This window comes from Ceratotherium simum, chromosome 16, assembly GCF_057802395.1.
Source record: "Ceratotherium simum simum isolate JZ-2026a chromosome 16, ASM5780239v1, whole genome shotgun sequence".
Lineage (NCBI taxonomy): Eukaryota > Metazoa > Chordata > Mammalia > Perissodactyla > Rhinocerotidae > Ceratotherium > Ceratotherium simum.
In genome coordinates, this window is record NC_141915.1 from 19720921 (window position 1) to 19738989 (window position 18069).

General features: G+C 56.8%; 2 protein-coding genes across 2 annotated transcripts in view; one reads left to right on the forward strand and one right to left on the reverse strand.

Moving 5' to 3' along the window:
• The window catches only part of NOS2 (nitric oxide synthase 2), a 38138-nt gene extending 30415 nt beyond the window's left edge, over nt 1-7723 (forward strand). The window contains exons 22-28 of the mRNA XM_014789782.2: nt 1078-1241; nt 2456-2663; nt 4273-4360; nt 4812-4933; nt 5260-5408; nt 6373-6567; nt 7162-7723. Coding sequence (XP_014645268.1) covers nt 1078-1241; nt 2456-2663; nt 4273-4360; nt 4812-4933; nt 5260-5408; nt 6373-6567; nt 7162-7281 — 1046 coding nt within the window. The 3' untranslated portion in view covers nt 7282-7723. The remainder of the gene's footprint in view (nt 1-1077; nt 1242-2455; nt 2664-4272; nt 4361-4811; nt 4934-5259; nt 5409-6372; nt 6568-7161) is intronic.
• A 1420-nt stretch (nt 7724-9143) lies between these two features.
• Nucleotides 9144-13828, reverse strand: LOC106802291 (galectin-9-like). The gene is made up of 5 exons (XM_014789816.2): nt 13221-13828; nt 12565-12606; nt 12016-12104; nt 11731-11893; nt 9144-9908 (listed from the first exon to the last, which is right to left on the reverse strand). The coding sequence occupies exons 1-5, from the start codon at nt 13290-13292 to the stop codon at nt 9762-9764; spliced, it is 513 nt and encodes a 170-aa protein (XP_014645302.2). The 5' UTR covers nt 13293-13828; the 3' UTR covers nt 9144-9761.
• Between the last annotated feature and the right edge of the window lie 4241 nt (nt 13829-18069).

Sequence of the window (18069 nt, forward strand, 5' to 3'; positions counted from 1 at the left end):
CTGAGGTGACGCTCTCAGTCAACAGGGCGAGCACTGCACAGGGGTGACAGGCCCCAGGAGAGATGAACTCATGAAATCAGCGATCACGGGCCCCCAACCCAGAGGAATAGCTCCCTGGGCTTGGCTTCCTCGGTGATAATGACAGCTCCAAAGTCTGTGTCCCCCTAAAGGAAGTGGCCAAAATAGGAAAGTGGAGTGAGAGAAGCAAAGTCTGGCGTTATCCCCCACTGTCCAGCAGAACGTGAGAGAGCCTGAAACTCAGGGATGCGGGGACACAGATGTCCTCATGACTGTAGAGAGACAGATGGGGTTCATCAGGCTTTGGGTCTAGATGAAATAACGTAACACTAATATTTTTACCTACTATTTATTGAGCAAATGTGTACCAGACCCTGTACCATTACACACGCATATTTCAGTCAGTGCTCACACAAACCCAGAGAGACAGGTCTGTTGTCACGTCCATTTCACAGAGATGGCCCCCGGGACTCAGAGGGTTCAGTCACCCAGCGAGTTAAGTGGGGAGCCAGAGTTAGAAACCATGTCTCCTGACTCCAGGGTCCATGCTGGGACCACCCTGCACAGTGCCTCTGGGGACTCCTTGAGGCTTGTCACCTCACTTGGGATGATTTGCTGCTCACCAAGCACCTCTTGGTATGGTGCCCCAGGGGACTGCAGTCACGGGCTTTTCTCTAAATGAACACCGGGCCTTGGGGGTGTACATCAGTCTTTGGGGGATTTAGTCACTGTGAGTCTGTGGTTCACCTGCTAAAGTTAAGTATTCTGCTAACGTTCCGGCCTGGGCCAGAGAGGGACCGGACTCTGGTGCATAGTTAGTTTTACAGGATTGTGTCAACTTGGGTGCCCTTTGGAGGGCTGTTGATCAGTCTTCCCTGGCAGCCTTATCTCTGGGCATAGCCTTCCTGAACATGAGTTGAGCACATGAGCCCTTTTGCCATTCATGGAGCCAGAACTTCACTGTCCTCTCTCCCCTGCAGTGGGAAGGTGGAGGATGTCTGCCCCAGAGGCCTCAGTGGGGCATTATTTTCCATCCTGATTTCTTTTTTCTCTATCCAGGCAGCTACTGGGTCAAGGACAAGCGGCTGCCCCCCTGCTCACTCCGCCAGGCCCTCACCTACTTCCTGGACATCACCACCCCCCCAACCCAGATGCTGCTCCGAAAGCTGGCCCAGCTGGCCACAGAAGAGGCCGAGAGGCAGAGGCTGGAGACCCTGTGTCAGGTGAAGGTCGGGGCTGGGGATGAGGCAGGGACAGCGTCCCAGAGTTGGGGGGAGCTAGAACACAGAGCTGGTCTTTCAAGGGGGGATCCACCCCAGCTTCCCAAAGTGAGACTTGTCAAAGTCTGGTGGGACATCAGCCATCCTCTTGCATCCCATCCCTAGGACACAGTTGTATTGAGTAAACTGAATCTTTCTGAGTGTCTGCAGGATGCAACTGAAGTGCTTCTTCAGAAATTGGCTAGAGGGCCGGCCCCGTGGCTTAGCGGTTAAGTGCGCGCACTCCGCTGCTGGCGGCCCGGGTTCAGATCCCGGGTGCGCACTGACGCACCGCTTCTCTGGCCATGCTGAGGCCGCGTCCCACATACAGCAACTAGAAGGATGTGCAGCTATGACATACAACTACCTACTGGGGCTTTGGGGGAAAGAAATTAAAAAAAATAAATAAAATTATAAAAAAAAAAGAAAGAAATTGGCTAGAAAAGGAGAGCCACTATGTCCTGTCTGTCTTTGTTTTCCCCAAACCTGGAACAAGCCTGGAACTTAGGAAGTGTTAGAGGATGGATGGTATGGATGAATGGATAAATGGACATAGTGACAGATGGGTAGTTGGATTAATAAATTAATGAGAGAATGCATTAACTCACCTGCCATTTTCTAGGCCGCAGTCTTTGCAAAAGGCATTCCATGTCATTATTACCATCATCGTTATCGCTAATTATCTAGATTCCAGTCACCTCCACTGCTGTTATCCTATGGCTGACTGTACTAACCTGGCACACGTTTTCTCATTTAATTCTCACAGCATCCCCACAAGGTAGGGTATACCATCCTCATCTCACAAAGGTTAAGTAATTGGGACAAGAACCCCAGCTAGTAAAGGCATCCAGTCAAGGTTTGAACCCGGTTCTGTATGACTCCAAAGCCCTGCCCCAGTTAGATTATAATAAAGTTTTGACTCCTGCCTACAAGTTGCTGACAGTGAAGTCCTAAGCACACAAGGTAGATAAGTGCTACTCGCTGGCCTGAGTTCCTCCAGGACAGGAACTGTTTCCCCTCCAGCTTGGTCGTCTCAGCACCCTGGACAGCGCCCGGTACTTCAAAGTGTCTGTTGAGGGAGGCAATGAATAAAGGAATGAATGAATACCACAGTGTGACAGCCTCTTCCTGGTGTGGGGCAGGCACCCTGAGTCGCTCACACTGCTCTTGGCTTTCAGCCCTCGGAGTACAGCAAGTGGAAGTTCACCAACAGCCCCACCTTCCTGGAGGTGCTGGAGGAGTTCCCGTCCCTGCGGGTGTCTGCTGGCTTCCTGCTCTCCCAGCTCCCTATTCTGAAACCCCGGTACTACTCCATCAGCTCCTCCCGGGACCGCACACCCACGGAGGTCCACCTCACTGTGGCCGTGCTCACGTACCGCACCCGAGGTAAGGCTGGGGCTGGGGCTCTGGGGTGTCCAACTCTGCTATTTACAGCCAGCTGTTCAACATCTCTGAGCTTCATTCTCCTCATCAGTTAAACACCCACCTTCCAGAGTTGTTAACAGCAAGAGGAGGTGTGTGGGCGAGATGACTATGAACCAGGCACTGAGCTAACCCTTTGTAAGTGTATTATTGGTAACCATGTGAGATGGGTACTGTGTACATTTTACAGGTGAGGAAACTGAGGCACAAAGAGGTTAAGCCAGTTGCTTAAAGTCACACGGTCAGCAAGTAATAACTGAGATTCAGACCCAAGTAGTCTGACTGCTGAGTCCAAGTACTTAACCACCCCACTCCACTCTACTGTCCTACTCCTGTTCGGACAATTTAGTGAGATCAAACGTGGAAAGCACCCAGTCCTTAGTGGAAGCCCAATGAGTCTTCATCTTCCTGAGAGTCCAGCTGAACACAGGGATGATTCCGCCTGCATTGTTCACTCACTCACTCAGCGATGATCTATTTCATCTGCCTCTTTGCTTGGCACCACGGTGGGTGTGGAAATACAGCACATGTATCCCTTGATTTCATGGAGCTTCCCATCAAGAAGAAGCAACGAAGAGAGAGCATGGAAATAGACGATCATCATTATGTGGGTGCTAAGAAGGAGAGCACAGGGGCTCTGCGGGCCGAGGATGGGGGATGGGCTCACATAGGCTGAAAGGTCAAAAACCATGTCCAGTAGGGTTGATGCCTCTCCTGGATGAACCGTGCCCTGCCTCGCCCTCTGGAACTGAGTGTTGCCTGGGTTCGCAAAGCTGGGAGCTGGCCCACACCTCAGAGCCCTCTGTGCTCTGAGAAGCACAATCACACAGTTTCTAAAAACTGGGCAGAGACTCTATTTGCTCTGCCAGAGAACATACGCCGAGGCCAAATCTTCATCCTCAAACCAGGAGAGGAGAGGCAGGCACATCCTGTGAGAGCAAGATTCCATGCAGAGGAAAACCAAAGGGTCTTCTTAAGTTGTTGGGAGGTCCCCTTTAATACTGGGCCATTGGGAAGGGAATGTAACCCAGAGAAAGGCGGGGTTTCCACAAGCCCAGGAGGGGCCACTGGGGGAGACAGAGAGACGCCTGAGAGGACCGAATGCTCAGGAGGTTGTCCATCACCCAGGGTCCCTACCAGCAAGGGCTATACTCCTGGAGACACTCTGGGGCAGTGACTGTGGCCACCCTGAGGGGCCACATTATGCTACTGTCATCAGAGCTGAGTGGTGGGCTGGGTGGGTCCCTGGAGAAACTCTTAGAGGCAGCATTGGAGTAGGAGTCAGGGAAGCTGAGCTGTGACCTGCCTCTACTGCTGCCTGAGTGACCAAGTCACTTTTCCTCTCCGAGACTCGGTTTCTGCACTGGCAACAGGAGAGGCTTGCGCGCTCTCTAAGTCCCTTCCAGCTTTCACGAGCTCTGGGAGCATGGAGAGTGTATCTCAGAACCAGGAGAAAACCAGCCCCCTCAGTAAAGCTGACAGAGCACCTGAGCGGGCTGTTGGAGGAGGCGCTGGGACGGCCCTGCACAGGCGCTAGGGGGCGATGTTGGTCAGGTCTGTACTGTCCTTGCAGATGGCCAGGGTCCCCTGCACCACGGCGTCTGCAGCACATGGCTCAGCAGCCTGAAGCCCCAAGACCCGGTGCCCTGCTTTGTGCGAAGGTAAGCACCATGCACACTCTGTCCATTGTGGGCCCACGGGCCCACGGGAGTTCTGGGTTGAACGGGAGGGATCTGGGGTTTAGTTTAGGTGCCACTCTGGGCCCCTTGGTCCATGAAGAAGGCATTGGGCTCACACTGGGCCTCTCCATTCTATCCCCTGCTACAGAGTGTGGCCAAGTCTCTAGCAGGGATAGAGATGCAGTGCTGGTGGGGCCAGAGAACAATGAGGCTCAGCCCTTTCTCACAAGGCCCCAGGGTGAGGTGACTGCGTGGCTGGACAGGGGAATGAAGCAGCCTGCAGGACTGGGGAAATCTAATTTGAGCTCGTTGTCCTCTCCCCATCCCAACACCACCTCCCCCAACCACACCCCCAGCCCCCCAGCCCCTGTTGTGCCTGTGCATCAGGCCAGGGTGTCTGAGGACTGGGGCCTCTCTCCTCTCTCCCCTTCAGTGCCAGCGGCTTTCAGCTCCCCGAGGACCCCTCCCATCCTTGCATCCTCATCGGGCCTGGCACGGGCATCGCCCCCTTCCGCAGTTTCTGGCAGCAGCGGCTCCATGACACCAAGCACAAAGGTACAGCTGGAGGGTTTGCGGGGCCTGGGGAGGGGGCACCCTTGGCCAGCACCTGCCTGGGAGCAGAACTGGAGCTGTGGGAGAGTTGTGCCACCGCCCCACAAACATTTCCTGGCCCCTCTCCCAAGTTTCCCTCAGCCTGTGTGGATGAGTGATCTGAACGCCCTGGGCTCAGTTTCCTCATCTGTAAAGTGGGGACAATACTAGATCAGATGCTTGTGGGGATGAAATGAATTTTCAAGTTGGGCATCCAGCTCCTCAGGCCTTGAGCCATGGCCCGCCCTCTGGTGGCCACCCTGGTAACTGCAGCCCACTGGGTCTTGCAGGGCTCCAAGGTGGCCGCATGACCCTGGTGTTCGGGTGCCGCCACCCAGATGAGGACCACCTCTATCGGGAAGAGATGCTGGAGATGGCCCAGAAGGGGGTGCTGCATCAAGTGCACACGGCCTATTCTCGCCTGCCTGGGCAGCCCAAGGTAAATGCAGCAGCTGCCCACGCAGTGAGGGGAGCATTCAAAGCAAAGGCTATAGGGGGTGCCCTGGCTCCCAACAAGCCCCTCGCCTCTCTGAGCCTTCGTCTCCTCAGCTCTAAAGGGGAAGACGTTAGATATTATGTTCACTCTTCCAGGAGAAGAGACAGGCCCCGAGACGTTCAGGACTAAGTCAGGGTCACCCAGTGGGTCAATTCCCAGTGCCCAGCCCCCTGAAGGTCCTCCTCCCGGGATACATGGCTGCCTGGGGAGAGGTGGTCCAGGCCAACTTCACGCTCAAGCACAGCAAGGCTGGAGGGAAGTGGCTGCTCAGACACAGCCAATGACGGGCTCTGCTGCCCCAGGGGTCACTTTGCCCCAGGAGCCTGGGGAGTCAGGACAGACTCTTGGCTCAGCCCTTGTGAACTTGCCCCATCAGAGCTCCTCCCCGACCCAGAGCTCCATGCCATTGCTGGGGTCACTGGGCATCTTGTGTGGAACAAGAACAGAGAGTCCCCGATGGACTCCTGACTTCTGTGTAACTGGGGAGCCCAGGGCTCTGTGCCCTGTTCTGAATGACAGTGGGGATCCCACAGACTGTCTGCACTGAGGCCCCCCTCTGTGGGGAGCAGGCAGCTGGGCCTCACTGGGCAGGGGAAGTGGCTGGAGTGATGGCTCTTTGCAGCATGGACAATTCTGAGTTAAGTCTGGGAGCCCCACTGGACAGTCAGCTTCTCGTGGCCAACGTCCATCTCTCCAGCCCCAGACCAGGCCTACGCCAGGCAGGGTGTCAGTGCACCTCCTCATCCCAAGCCTGGTCCCGTGTGAGGTCCTGGATGGGACGGTGCTCACCCTGCACCTGAGGGTGCAGCCCATCGTGCCCGCTGCCCGCCTCCCCGTGGCCAGCAGGCCTGACTACAAGCTTCGTCCCAGCAGCAGGGCCTGGACCCACCGTCTCCTCTGGTTTCAGGTCTACGTTCAAGACATCCTGCGACAGCAGCTGGCTGGTGAGGTGCTCCGCGTGCTCCATGAGGAGCATGGCCACCTCTATGTCTGCGGGGACGTGCGCATGGCCCGGGACGTGGCCCACACCCTGAAGCAGCTGGTGGCTGCCAAGCTGAGCCTGAGTGAGGAGCAGGTCGAGGACTATTTCTTCCAGCTTAAGGTAGAGCGCCTGGTGTGTGGGCTAGGGATGGAGGTCAAGGGCACGGGGCCAGGGAGCCAGGACTCTAGAGTCAGGCTCAGAACAGTCCTGGACCCAAAGGAATCCTAGAGGCGGCTGGAGGTCAGAGCTGGACGGGCAGTGAGAGGCCTGAGTGTGCGTCCCCGTCTGGTTGCTCAGCTCAACAGAGGCAAACGTCTTGCTTTACTACAAGACTTGTCAGAGCCTCTAACATGCTATGTGCATCATGACACTTCAAGCCTGGGAGCAAGTACACAGCATCTCCCAAACATATTGATCTCAGAGCCCACATCACCTGGAGCATCTGATGGGACGAGCACTAGGCAGGCTTTACTGTCTGTCATGGAGCCTGAGGAGATGTTTAGATGGTCCAGACCAGAGCAGGTGCTGATGGGAAGGAAGAGCCCAGGCGAGGTCAAGCATAATCTAAGCACGGCGGTGGGAAGGGAAATGGCTCCTGAGTGTACGTGTGGTAGGGAAGCGGGGAACCCCAGGGCCTCGTCCAGCCTGGACCTGATGAATGAGAGGCAGCTGGACCAGCAGAGCTGACACATTGGTCTCTGTTTTCCCTTAAAGAGCCAGAAGCGCTACCACGAAGACATCTTTGGTGCTGTGGTTCCCTACAGGCTGAAAAAGGATGGGGCCGCAGGGCATCCTAGCGATCCCAGAGCGCCATCAGCCCACAGGAACAGTTAAAGCTGCCGCCACAGGATTTAATGACAGAGCCAACTCTGGATTACGGCCTCAAGAAATGGAGGGAAATTATATCCCCAAGCCTCACATCTTATTTCCCCATCTCCTTCCCCTCAACTCTTTACATAACCTGCTGCCAAGTAGCAGCCTGGACGGAGTGGAAGCTTTTGTCTCCCTTGATTCCACCATTCCCCAGACAATGGAGAGTTGGGGCCTCCCTGGTCCCTTGGACACAAAACCTGCAGTGCCAAGTCAGTCAGCTTCTGATTGTTCCTCTTGGATTGACCACCAGGAGGCGCTGTCGCACGACTCTGTATTTCCTGCCCCATGGACAGTTATTTATGTCTCTGTATTTAAAAAAAAACCCAGTCGGCTCCTGACGGCCACTTGAGCCTTCCCAGTATGACTCCTTGATGGAGATATTTATATGAAATGCATTTTATTTTAACCACGTGTGTGTGGGGGTGTTTTGTAGGGAAAGCAGCCCTAAATAATATAGCACTGGGGACTTGTGGGGGCCACATCTGGACATAAATCCCCCACAACGGGACATTCCCGTGTGGCCATGCTGCTTCTCTGAGATGCCACCAGGTGGGGGCAGCACGTGGAGCTGTGTGCACATGTGACAGCCTGGGACGGGGGCGGGAGCACAGGCTCACACGGGGCCATGGAGGTGCCATGCTGCCCACGAGGCCCGTTCTCCAGCGAGGGTCTGGGCCACAGCCCTGTCCCAGGAAGTCACCGTGTTTGCTCTGGGGCCACCTGTGTCATGAGGGTTTGGCCAATAACATTGGCACCTGGTGAGAAAGCAGGTGAGGTCGGGCTGCGTGTCCAGGACTCGGCAGGGAGTGAGGACACACGTCTTCCCTGGGGAAGCCTCCTCAGGGGACGGAGCCATGTCCCTTCTCCCGTGAGGACACGAAGGACTCAGCCAGGGGTGAAGTGGGGGTCTGGCAAAATCTGGCCCCCAGCTCGGCTTTGGCCTCTGTGTCATTGGCTCCCTGCCCACTTCCCCCTCCCCGCTCCTCCTCAGATGAGGGGAAGGACATGCCAACCTCCAGTGTCCCAGCAGTGCACCCGGGACGTGGTCAAGAATGCGGTCACATAGCCCGGGGCCCCTCACACTGTAACGTCACACAAACCCCCTGGGGTCTGGTTACAGTGCAGACGCTGATTCAGGACAGCTGCCCCGGGGCCCGGGCTTCTGCATTTCTAACAAGCTCCCAGGAGTCTGGTGCTGCTGCTCTGAGGACTGCGCCCTGAGCCCCAGCCTGGTGCCCGAGGCCCTAGGTTCTTGTGGGAGGGGGCAGGACGTGCCGGCAGCATATGGACCCAGAGACTGGCCCCCTGCACTGGCCCAGCGGCTGGCAGAACCCCACACACTGAGCCACTTCCCCACCACACCCCACCACTAAGGCCGGGGGCCCCACAGTGGAACCCCACAAACAGGCCTCTCTTCTGAGTCAGATTCTCCTGATCGCACTGCCACCTCCTCCTGCTGGGACACAGGGTTCTGAGGAGCTGGCCCTGCCATCTGGCCTCCTGGCCCTGCCTCGGCCCCCACGGGCTCAGGCCCAGCCCTTGGCCTGTCTCGGGAGCATGGGGCTGTTTCTCGGGTTCCCCTCTGTTCCCAAGCTTCCTGCGTCACAGATTCCTGCCCAAGAGGCCTGAGCCTGGTCTGCCTTCTCCCACACCCTTTTGGAGTTTTGGGGGACCCACTGGGAGCAGGTGTGGATGTCAGGACCCCCCCATCAAAATGAGCCCACACTCTCTCCTCCCCCGCCCCTCAGCCAGTACCTCCCCAATTCCAGAGACTCCAAGATGTCTCCAAACACATAATAAACCGCAATCATCCCGCACACGTGTGCCAAGAAGCAGTCTTCTATTTCTCTGAAGGACACAGGGAAGGGGAGAGCCCCTGCTGGGAAGGTCCCGTGAGTTGGTGGAAACCAGCGGGGTGTCCTCAGGGCAGCTTTCCTGGAGGGTGGAAGGGAGGGTGCAGGTGCGGGAGAGGCGGAAGGTGGGAGAACGGGGAGGGGCCGAGGACACCGCCTCCCCCGTGGAGGGCACAGCTGGTGGCCTGAGACTGAGGTGGAGCTGAGTGGGGTGGGAATGTCGTTGAAGGGCAGATGGGGTGTAGGCCTGGGCCGGGTGCTTGGGAAGGCCCAGGACCTCCCTTTCTGCCGAGGGGACTGACCACAGGGCTTCAGCCTGCACGGACCACCCCTCTCCTCGGATGGTAGGACTTGGGCTGCTGGAGCCCCAGGTCCCGCCCCAACCGAGGGAGGCAGTCCCAGCCAGCTGCCCTCGCCACTCCAGGCTGGCTGCAGCCTCAGCAGGGCCAGACAAGGACGGGGTCTCCCCAGCAGAGATCCTCGGCAGGCTGGGAAGGGCTTGGCTGGGGCAGGGACGGGGAAGGTGGAGGTGATGAGCAGTCTGGACAGCAACATGCCCCAGCCCCGTCCCCAGGGCAGGGATCCCACCTATGTCTGCAAGTGGCTCAGCTGGATGTCGCCCCCCACCTCCAGGTATTTGATGGCAGGCAGGTTCCTCAGGCGGTGGTGGTATTCACACAGGTGCCCACCATTCACGGCCACCCTGAGGCAGTGGCCTTCACACAGGATCCACACCTGGACGGAGAGGCCATGTCATTTGCACTCCGCTTGGAAAGCCCTCAACCCTAAATGCAGACTCTTGTCTCCCTCCCTCCTTCCTGCCTTCCTCAAACATTAGTCAAGCAGGCCCACGCCTGCCCTCTAGCCACTCCGAAGGATTCGTTCTTCACTAAACACGCCTCGTGCTCTCCTGCCTGTACTTTTGCATATTCTGTTCCCTCTGCCCAGAATGCCCTTCCCCTTCTGCTCCCCACTCTGCACACCTGGCCCACAGGGATAACTCTAATCACCCTACAGGATTCTCCCCCTTTCCTCCAGGAAGGCGAGCCTTCCCTGCCTTCCCCACCTCCTGACGCCCTCCTAGTCCAGTCAGGTGCCCCCTCAGGCCATGGCCCCCACCCCCATCCTCATTCTCCAGCTGGACCCTGAGCCTCCAGGGGCAGGAATGCTGGCTTCTGCCATCTACGTGCCTAGTACCCGGACCACAGAAGTGCTCCGTGCCCACACTCCTGTAGCGGCAGTCTCCTAACTTGTCTTTTCCACCCCAAACATTCTCCAGGAGGCTGTCAGAGCACGTCTGTGAAAATGTCATCACCCCCATCACACTAGTTGACCCTCGCACACTTACTGCACACCAGACACTGTCCTCAGCATGTCATAAACATGATTGCACTTCATTCTCACATTTCTATGAGATGATGTTATTATTAGCCCACTTTCTAGATGAGGAAACTGAGGCACAGAGCAGGTAAGTCACTTGCTCAAAGTCACACAGCTATCTATAAATCCAAGTACATGGCTCTCTGGTTTGACACACACCAACACACTGTATTAAAATCCAAACTCCTTTCCATGGCCCTCAAGGCCCTATATCAGTCATTTTCAACCCTGGGGGAAGCGTGTCAGCGCGTATTTAAAAATATAGAATCCCAGGCTCACCCCCTCATTGGAACAGGCCAGGCAAAGGCATTGATTTTTCTTCTTTAAGCTCCTCAGGGGATTTGACTGCGTAGTCAAGGCTGAGAACACCTGCTCTGAGTGAGCCGGGCCTCAGCTGTGCCACCCACAACTCTCTGTCCCACTCGCTCCGGGGAAGCCCCTGGATCCCCAGTTCCAGGACAGGGCCACGCCCATGACTCTCTGCCTTTGCAAAAACAGCTGCTCCCTCCGCTGCCCGCCTGAATGCACCCCGCAGATCTCTGGGAGGTGGGGTCCTTCTACCATTGAGGTCTCAGCTGCACGGTGGCCTCCTCGGAGAGCTGTCCCCGTCTAAGGCAGCGCGGCCCCTGCCCCCGGGCTCACTTTGTCCCCTTATTCTGTGTTGCCTTCTGCAGAGAACCTGCTGTCATCTGCAAGGACCTGTCCAAGCATCTGTGTCCTTGTTCCTCTCCCACCTGAACTGTCAACTCCCTGGGCGCAGGACCTCGTCTGTCTGCTTCGTGGCTGTCCCCCAGCTCCTGGGGCACTTCCTACACAACGTGGGCCCTGATAGAACAGCTGAGAAATGACTGTTGACTGAATGAGTGAGTGAGTGAGTGAGTGGATAGAGGAAGGACACCTCATTCTTGGGTTCCATCTGGTGCTGATCTGCTGTGTGACCTCAGGCGAGTAACCTGCATTGTGAGTCTGTTTCCTCACATGTAAACAGCAGAGCCCCCACCAGCCGTGTGTGGGACAGAAGTAGGAAAATCATAACAACAATGGGTTGAGCACTTTCTCTTCTTCTGGGCCCAGCCCTCACCCAGAGTCATCAGCTCCCATCTCAATCCAGGGGCCCCCAGCGCCCCTGCCCCCTGCTCCGTTTGCCGTGTGAGAGCCCCTCTGAGCGGCAGCTTACTGAGAAGCTCTGGCCCTGGGTGAAGGGCATTTTTCCTGACAGGCTTCGCTCCTCAGGCCCCCAAGAGCCGTTGATCTGCGTGTTGCGGACCACGGCGTTCTCATCGAAACGAATGTTCAGGTGGAAGGCGATGTCACTCCCAGAGCGCAGGTTGATGTGGAACCTGGGGGTGGGAAGCTCACGTGGACCTCCTCTGCCCACTGAGCTCTGGGCCCCTGGCCCAGAGCCAGGGGGATGGCCATAAGGACCTTGGGCCGTCTCTCCTCCCCGAGAGCACTGGGTTACCTCTGAGCACTGGGCAGGACGGTGCCCCAGACGATGATGCTCTTGGAGGGGTACAGCCCACCCGGGATGCTGGTGAAGAAAGGCAGCGTCTGTTGGGAGGAGAGGGCCAGGTCAGCCCCAGGAGACAGAGCAGCAGCCACTGCAGGGGGAACCTTAGTACCGATTTCTATGAATTTGTACTGTCAACAGGGTTTGACAACCGTGCCTGTGAGTAATATATTTCCAAGAAGGAAATCCTAGTTATCTTTATTTGTTTCAGTAAATTCCAGAGGAAAACTTTCCAGTTTTCCTCACATGAATGAGTTTAAACTGTCACGAAAAGACCTTTGGCCACACATGACAGGACACTGGGCTGAGAGGGGAGGCCGCATATATGCTCATGGGGGAAGGGACAGTTTTAAAGGAGAAGCTCCTGTCAATAGTCTCCTCGTTTACTCGGATGTTTGAGGAACTTCAGCCACTGGAGGATGCCTCACTGTTGTCATTGCCCCTCGCCTCCCGCCCTGCCCACCGCAAACCACACCCCCGCCCTCCCTGGAGCACACTCACGTAGGCTGGGTTGGGATATGCCGGAGGTGGGACTAAGGGATTCTGTGGAAAAGAGACCAGGAAATTCAGGTGGGAGTGACACACACGCATGCCCCACACATTCCAGAGGGGATGCTCCGCTGTGACACTGAGGTCGTGAGGCTTCAGCCCTTGGATTCGCCATCACCTTCCTTCTCATGTCAGCCTTGGTGGGACTTCCTGCCATGTTCTGGACCCCGTCGTGGTCACCAGCCCCTCAACCTCTGCACAGGCAGCCCCACCCACTCCAGGCCTCCCGTCTGCTCAGCACTGGCAGGAGGAGGAGCAGCAGCTTACTCCTGCGAGCAGCAGTGACACCCTTGGGCTCTTCCTCAGGATCCAGGGCCTCCTCCCCAGATGCTGGACCACGGCACTCCCCTCCTAGTGACAGAAGGACCCGTTTTCCTGCTGGTCCCTAGGGGACCTGCCTCTGGGGCCACTGGGTGAGTGCAGCCTTCTCCAGGCTCTCTGCTGTCCCAAGGAGAGTTTCATTCCACGTCTCCTGAGCAGAGTGCCCACCCCAGTGTCTCCATTCCCTTGCTAAACTGCTTTCTCACTGACTCTGGGACTAGAGAATTCAGTCCTTGGTGAAGTGGGTCATGGTGGCACTGTGAGCTGACCAGCGCTTTCAGACTTACCGGGCACATCTGCTGAGAGGCGCTCAACACCCTGTGGATGATTGATTGTGTCTGGAAGAAAGAAACCTCCATTTTAGCCAGCTCTCACGAGCGTGAAGACCACGACCCGCCAGCAGAGGGCACCACATAACACAGTCCTCTGAGGTGAGTTAATCTTGAGCAGCTAACCAGCCCTTGGCCCCGAGCAGCTCCCCCTAAATCTGGACGATTGGGGTGTTTCTTCTCTCAAGGGGACGAGGCAGGGGCAAAGGTTTCCTCTGAGAAGAAACATGGCTGCACTCTGGCACATCTTTCTTCTCAGGGAGCGTCTTCAGCACAGCCTCACTTGGCAGGAGGCATCGAATGTGGGGCCTCGCTCTTCTGAGGCCGCCCACAGACGGCGGAGGACTGAGCCCACAAGTGCGATTCAGGGAGTTTCCCAAATCACCAGGGCCACCCCCACCCCCACAGCACCACAGCCAAGGAGAGGGACAGGGGTCTCCCCACCCTCCATATGGGAGAAGCCCGATGCCTGGCCCTGCCTCCTCCCTTCAACCCACAGGAAGATGCAAAATGAAGAGGTTCCCAAGAGAGAGCAAGGGACTTAAAATGGGAGCTGAGCTGGCGGCCTGATCCCTGGAGACGGAAGGGATGAGAAAGTCAAAATGGCAGTGGACGTCGGTGCCACACGAGCGTGAGACCACGGCAGAAACTGTGGTCAGAAATGCCTCCCCTGACTCCCCCTCGCCTCCGTCCTGTCCCCTCTAACCTTCCTGAGCCCGAGGCGCCCAGAGGTCCCCGCCCTCCCAGGTGCTCTCTGGTTAGGAGGGGGCGGGGCCGGGCTGGAGGAGGGGACATGCGCATTGGCTCCTCCAGAGGGAGAGAAGGACGAGTCAGAGGTGGACCCGCCCGCTTCCCTTAGCTCCCACTGCTCAGGGCCGCGTTACACCCGGAAGGTGAAGACTAGCATCTACTGAGCGCCTATCGCGTGCCGGGCTCGGCCTTCAGTGCTTCACGAGGGAGGCGATCCCGGCTCCTGTTTCCCTAGGGAGGCAGCCAGGCTCAGAAAGGCTAAGCAACGTGCCCAAGCTCGCCCAGGTAGCAGGGGATAAATGCAACATGGTGCCCAGTCTGTCTGGTTGTGCCCCCCACACCCTGTCCTGCCCAGGCCAGGGCCCAAGTCGGGCTGCCCTGCAGGGCTCCCTGGAGCTCCACAGTCCTGCAGTCAGCGGAGCAGGAGGCGGGTGCCAGAGCAGGACAGTGATGGGCCCCAGGAAGGCTGGGTGGAGAGACACCCCTTCCCCCCCACCCATCGCTCAGGGAGCCAAATGAGGAGCCCTTCCTGTCCTCTTACTGTCCTGGGCCCTGTCTCCTGCTGCAGACTGATCTTCTGCCCTGACTGGTTTCCTCTTCTACTGGCTGTGCAAACCACACTCTGCATTCACTTACACAGTCCCTCCCCGTGCCCGGCACTGTGTGGAGTGTTGGGGACACACAACTGAACAAGCCACGGTCCCAGACTGCAAGGCTTATGGGTGGAGGGAGGGAGTGGGTGGAGTGATGGGGACAAACATGTAAGCACAGCTACACTGGGATGTGGTGACTGGTAAGCCACAGAGATGTACAAAGTCTGTGGGGACATGGGGGTAGGGGAGGGTATCCAGGGATCTGCCAGGCAGGGAAAATGTCCCATTTAAGCAGAGCATTGAGGGGCCATTAGGGGTTAGATGGGGGTGAGGTGGCAAAGGGTGCCTTCAGCACCGGGACAGCGGGTGCAAAAGCCTGGTGGCCCCAGAGAGCCTCGAGTGAGCAGTGGAGGCTGCATGAGCCCCATAGGGGAGGGCTGAGGCTGGCAGGTGCGCTAAGGCAATACTGGGGAGGATGCTGCATGTCCTGCTGGGGAGTTTGGCTTTATCTAGAAGGACTTGGAGCCTTCAGGATTTTTAAGCAGGGAGAGGATGCGAGCAGATTGGCTTATAGGAAGGTCACTGCCGCAGTGGGTGGGTGTGAGGGGAGTGGGGAACTGGAACAGGGTCCTCGTGCTGAGGGGTCAGGTGGCCTGGACCAAGGCAGTGGCTTCGGAAGGGGGAGGTGTTGGTGCTCTGGAGAGAGATGAAGGGAGGGAGGGAAGAACCAAGGACGACTCCCAGGTCCCCCCTCTGGGTGCCTGGTGGAGGGAGACAGGGAACCGTTGGTGGGGCCTGTAGGCCCTGGCTGGCCTGCTGGCCAGAACCAGCCTCTCTGACCCTCTGTCCTTCCTGCTAACAGCTCTGCTTCCCGGACTCTCTATGTTTAACTCACTTGTGGTTTGCGCCCCTTGGGCTTGTGCGGGAAGTGGGCAGCCTGGGAGAAGTGCATCGCGGACAAGGCGGGCTGGACAGGGGCTGCGCGGGTGTTCTGTTAAAACAAAAGGCACCAGGGGGGTGAAGAGAGGCATTAATGAAGCCAAGGAGGAGCGGAAAGGCAGGGCCCGGGGCAAGAGGGAGAGAGCCAGGCAGACAGGCGGCGGGAGGGTGTTCAGGACCTCGTGGAGGGGCAGCAGGGACAATTAGGCTCCAGTGGGTGACAGCAGGATGGTGCTGTCTCTCTCTCTCTCTCTCTCTCTCTCTCTCTCTCTCTCTCTCTCTCTCGACACAGCTTTCTCTCTCTCTCTCTCTCTCTCCCTCCCTCCCTCCCTCTCTCTCTCCCTCCCTCTCTCTCTCTCTCTCCCTCCCTCTCTCTCTCCCCCACCCCTGTAGGGGAGACAGTTGGATAGGGAGGAATATGAGAGATGAGGACCTAAGAGAGAGGAGCTCATATTTGCTGAGGGCCTTTGTGTGTTGTCCCCACCTCAGGAGCACACGAAATACCGAAAGTGGTAACAACAGCTCCAGTCCAGCCTCCTGGGGCCTGTGGGAATGTGGGCCCAACATACCCCAATCCCTCCAGTTTTCACAAAACACTAGAAATCCAGATTTTCATGTGATGTTTCCTGACATTTTTTTTAATTGTGGTGAAATACACATAAAAAGTCCCGTGTTAACAGTTTTTGAGTTTACAGTTCGGTGGCTCTATTACATTCACATCATTGTGTAAATGCCACCACAATCCAGCTCGAGAACCTTCTCACCCTACAAACTTTTCCTGACCTTTTAGATGTTGGCAAGATGTTCAAAAATCTTAAAACACAGAGACGGTCAAGTAGACCTTGGTGTGGGCACATGAGGGCCATTTTATAGCCTCCGACATACATCACCTCATGAGCTCACACAGTAACCCTTGGGGCAGCAGCAACTATGCCCCTTCCACAGATGAGGAAACTGAGGCTGGGAGAGAGGAAGCCGCTTGTCTAAGATCCCACAGCCAATGAGAATGGCAGAGCCTGGAATCTGAGCTGGATTCAGTTTGATTCTCAGGCCTGGGTTCTTTCTGGAACCACATGGCCTCCTAACCAGGGGGGAAATAGAGAGTGACACAGACGAGTGGCCTAGGAGTCTGGGAGACGGGGGCAGGTGTTCCAGAAGAGACGGCAACACCAGAAGGATGGGACACAGGAGCTGGAGGTGAGTCCCCAGAGTCACCTGGGTTTGGGGTCACCCAACAGAGCCAGGGCACAGCTAGACTGGGCCCTGCCCCCGTCCCTGGGACAGGTGCCAGGTGGACCATCTGACCTGGAAGCTGATGGAGGACAGCTGCACAATGCCGGTGACAGAGAGGGTGTCCACGCGGTGGAAGGGCACACGGTGTGAGTACTGCACAAAGAGGCTCCTGTTGACTGTCACCTGCCAAGACGAGCACACATTCCAGGAGAGGGGTCCCAGGCTGGAGCGAGGGGCACACCTAAGCCTCTGGGACCCAGGCTTCTAGAAATTAAGACCTGCATCTGGTTTTCACACCCATCCCTGTGGGTGGGGGCACCAGCCTTCAGAGCTGTGCCAGGTACAGGAACATGCGTGGGATCCAGAGGGCATCCGCACTCAGTCTGTGCCCGGCTCTAGTTGTTGGCTTTTTGTTCTCACGGTTATTTGTTTATGCCAGTAGGTTTGTCAGTCTGATCGGGGCTCACCTGGGGTGTTATTTAAATATGCCTAAAACTCTTCATAGGGAACAGAGGAGAGGCGACCTCAGATTGCATGTGGAGGGGACGGGAACATCCACTTTCAGTCAGGGAAGCGCAGACACAGACATAATCACCCCCACCGGTCTTCCCAAGCCCAGAGACAGGGCTCTGCTGGCAAAAGCAATGTGCAACACCTTGCAAAACCAAGCCATTAATAGAACCTGGATAAAGGCTGCAACAACGTTGTCAAAACACCAGTGTTCTCAGGGACCTGGAGTGGTCGAGTGGCTGCAGCAGGGGAAAGGAATTAACTTGGACTTAAAGACCCAGGAAGCCAAAATACACCATGGAGACTTATTTGGTTCTTATTCCCTGAGTGACAGAAGCAGCAGGTGCCCCTGTGGGTGCAGGTGAAGGTGTAAGGAGACTGCAGCCATCAGTAACACCCTGACAAGGAAGTGGTCCTGTTATCTGTCTAATGGTGTTGCTCGGCCAGATGTCAATGCGTGTGATTACTTTAAGGCTATTCAGCACCTGTTAGGGCTGAGGCGACAGGCAGTGGGAGGGCGGGGAGGAGAGCTCCTGCTCACCTGGAAATGCCACCTCCGCACCAGGAAGCTGAGCTCAAAAGGACTCCCCCTCTGTAAGGGCAGGTGCGTCTTCCTCTCCTCCTGCCCCCAGCGTCCTTGCTGCTTCGTGTTGCAGACCATGTACCCGCCCTCTTTAAACCGTGGGTTGAAGTGGAAGGCAATGTCATTGTCACTGCGGCCAATCTGAAAGTTCACAGCAAACCTAGGCAAGGGAAATCAGATAGTCACCTGTAGCCTGGCT

Excerpts from the sequence above, each read along its gene's own strand:
- LOC106802291 (XM_014789816.2), bottom strand. The coding sequence starts at position 13,292 with ATGGAGGTTTCTTTCTTCCAGACACAATCAATCATCCACAGGGTGTTG. Across the intron at positions 12,607-13,220 it reads CCTCTCAGCAGATGTGCCCG|AATCCCTTAGTCCCACCTCC; the intron begins GTAAGTCTGAAA and ends TCTTTTCCACAG. Across the intron at positions 12,105-12,564 it reads CATATCCCAACCCAGCCTAC|ACGCTGCCTTTCTTCACCAG; the intron begins GTGAGTGTGCTC and ends TCCTCCCAACAG.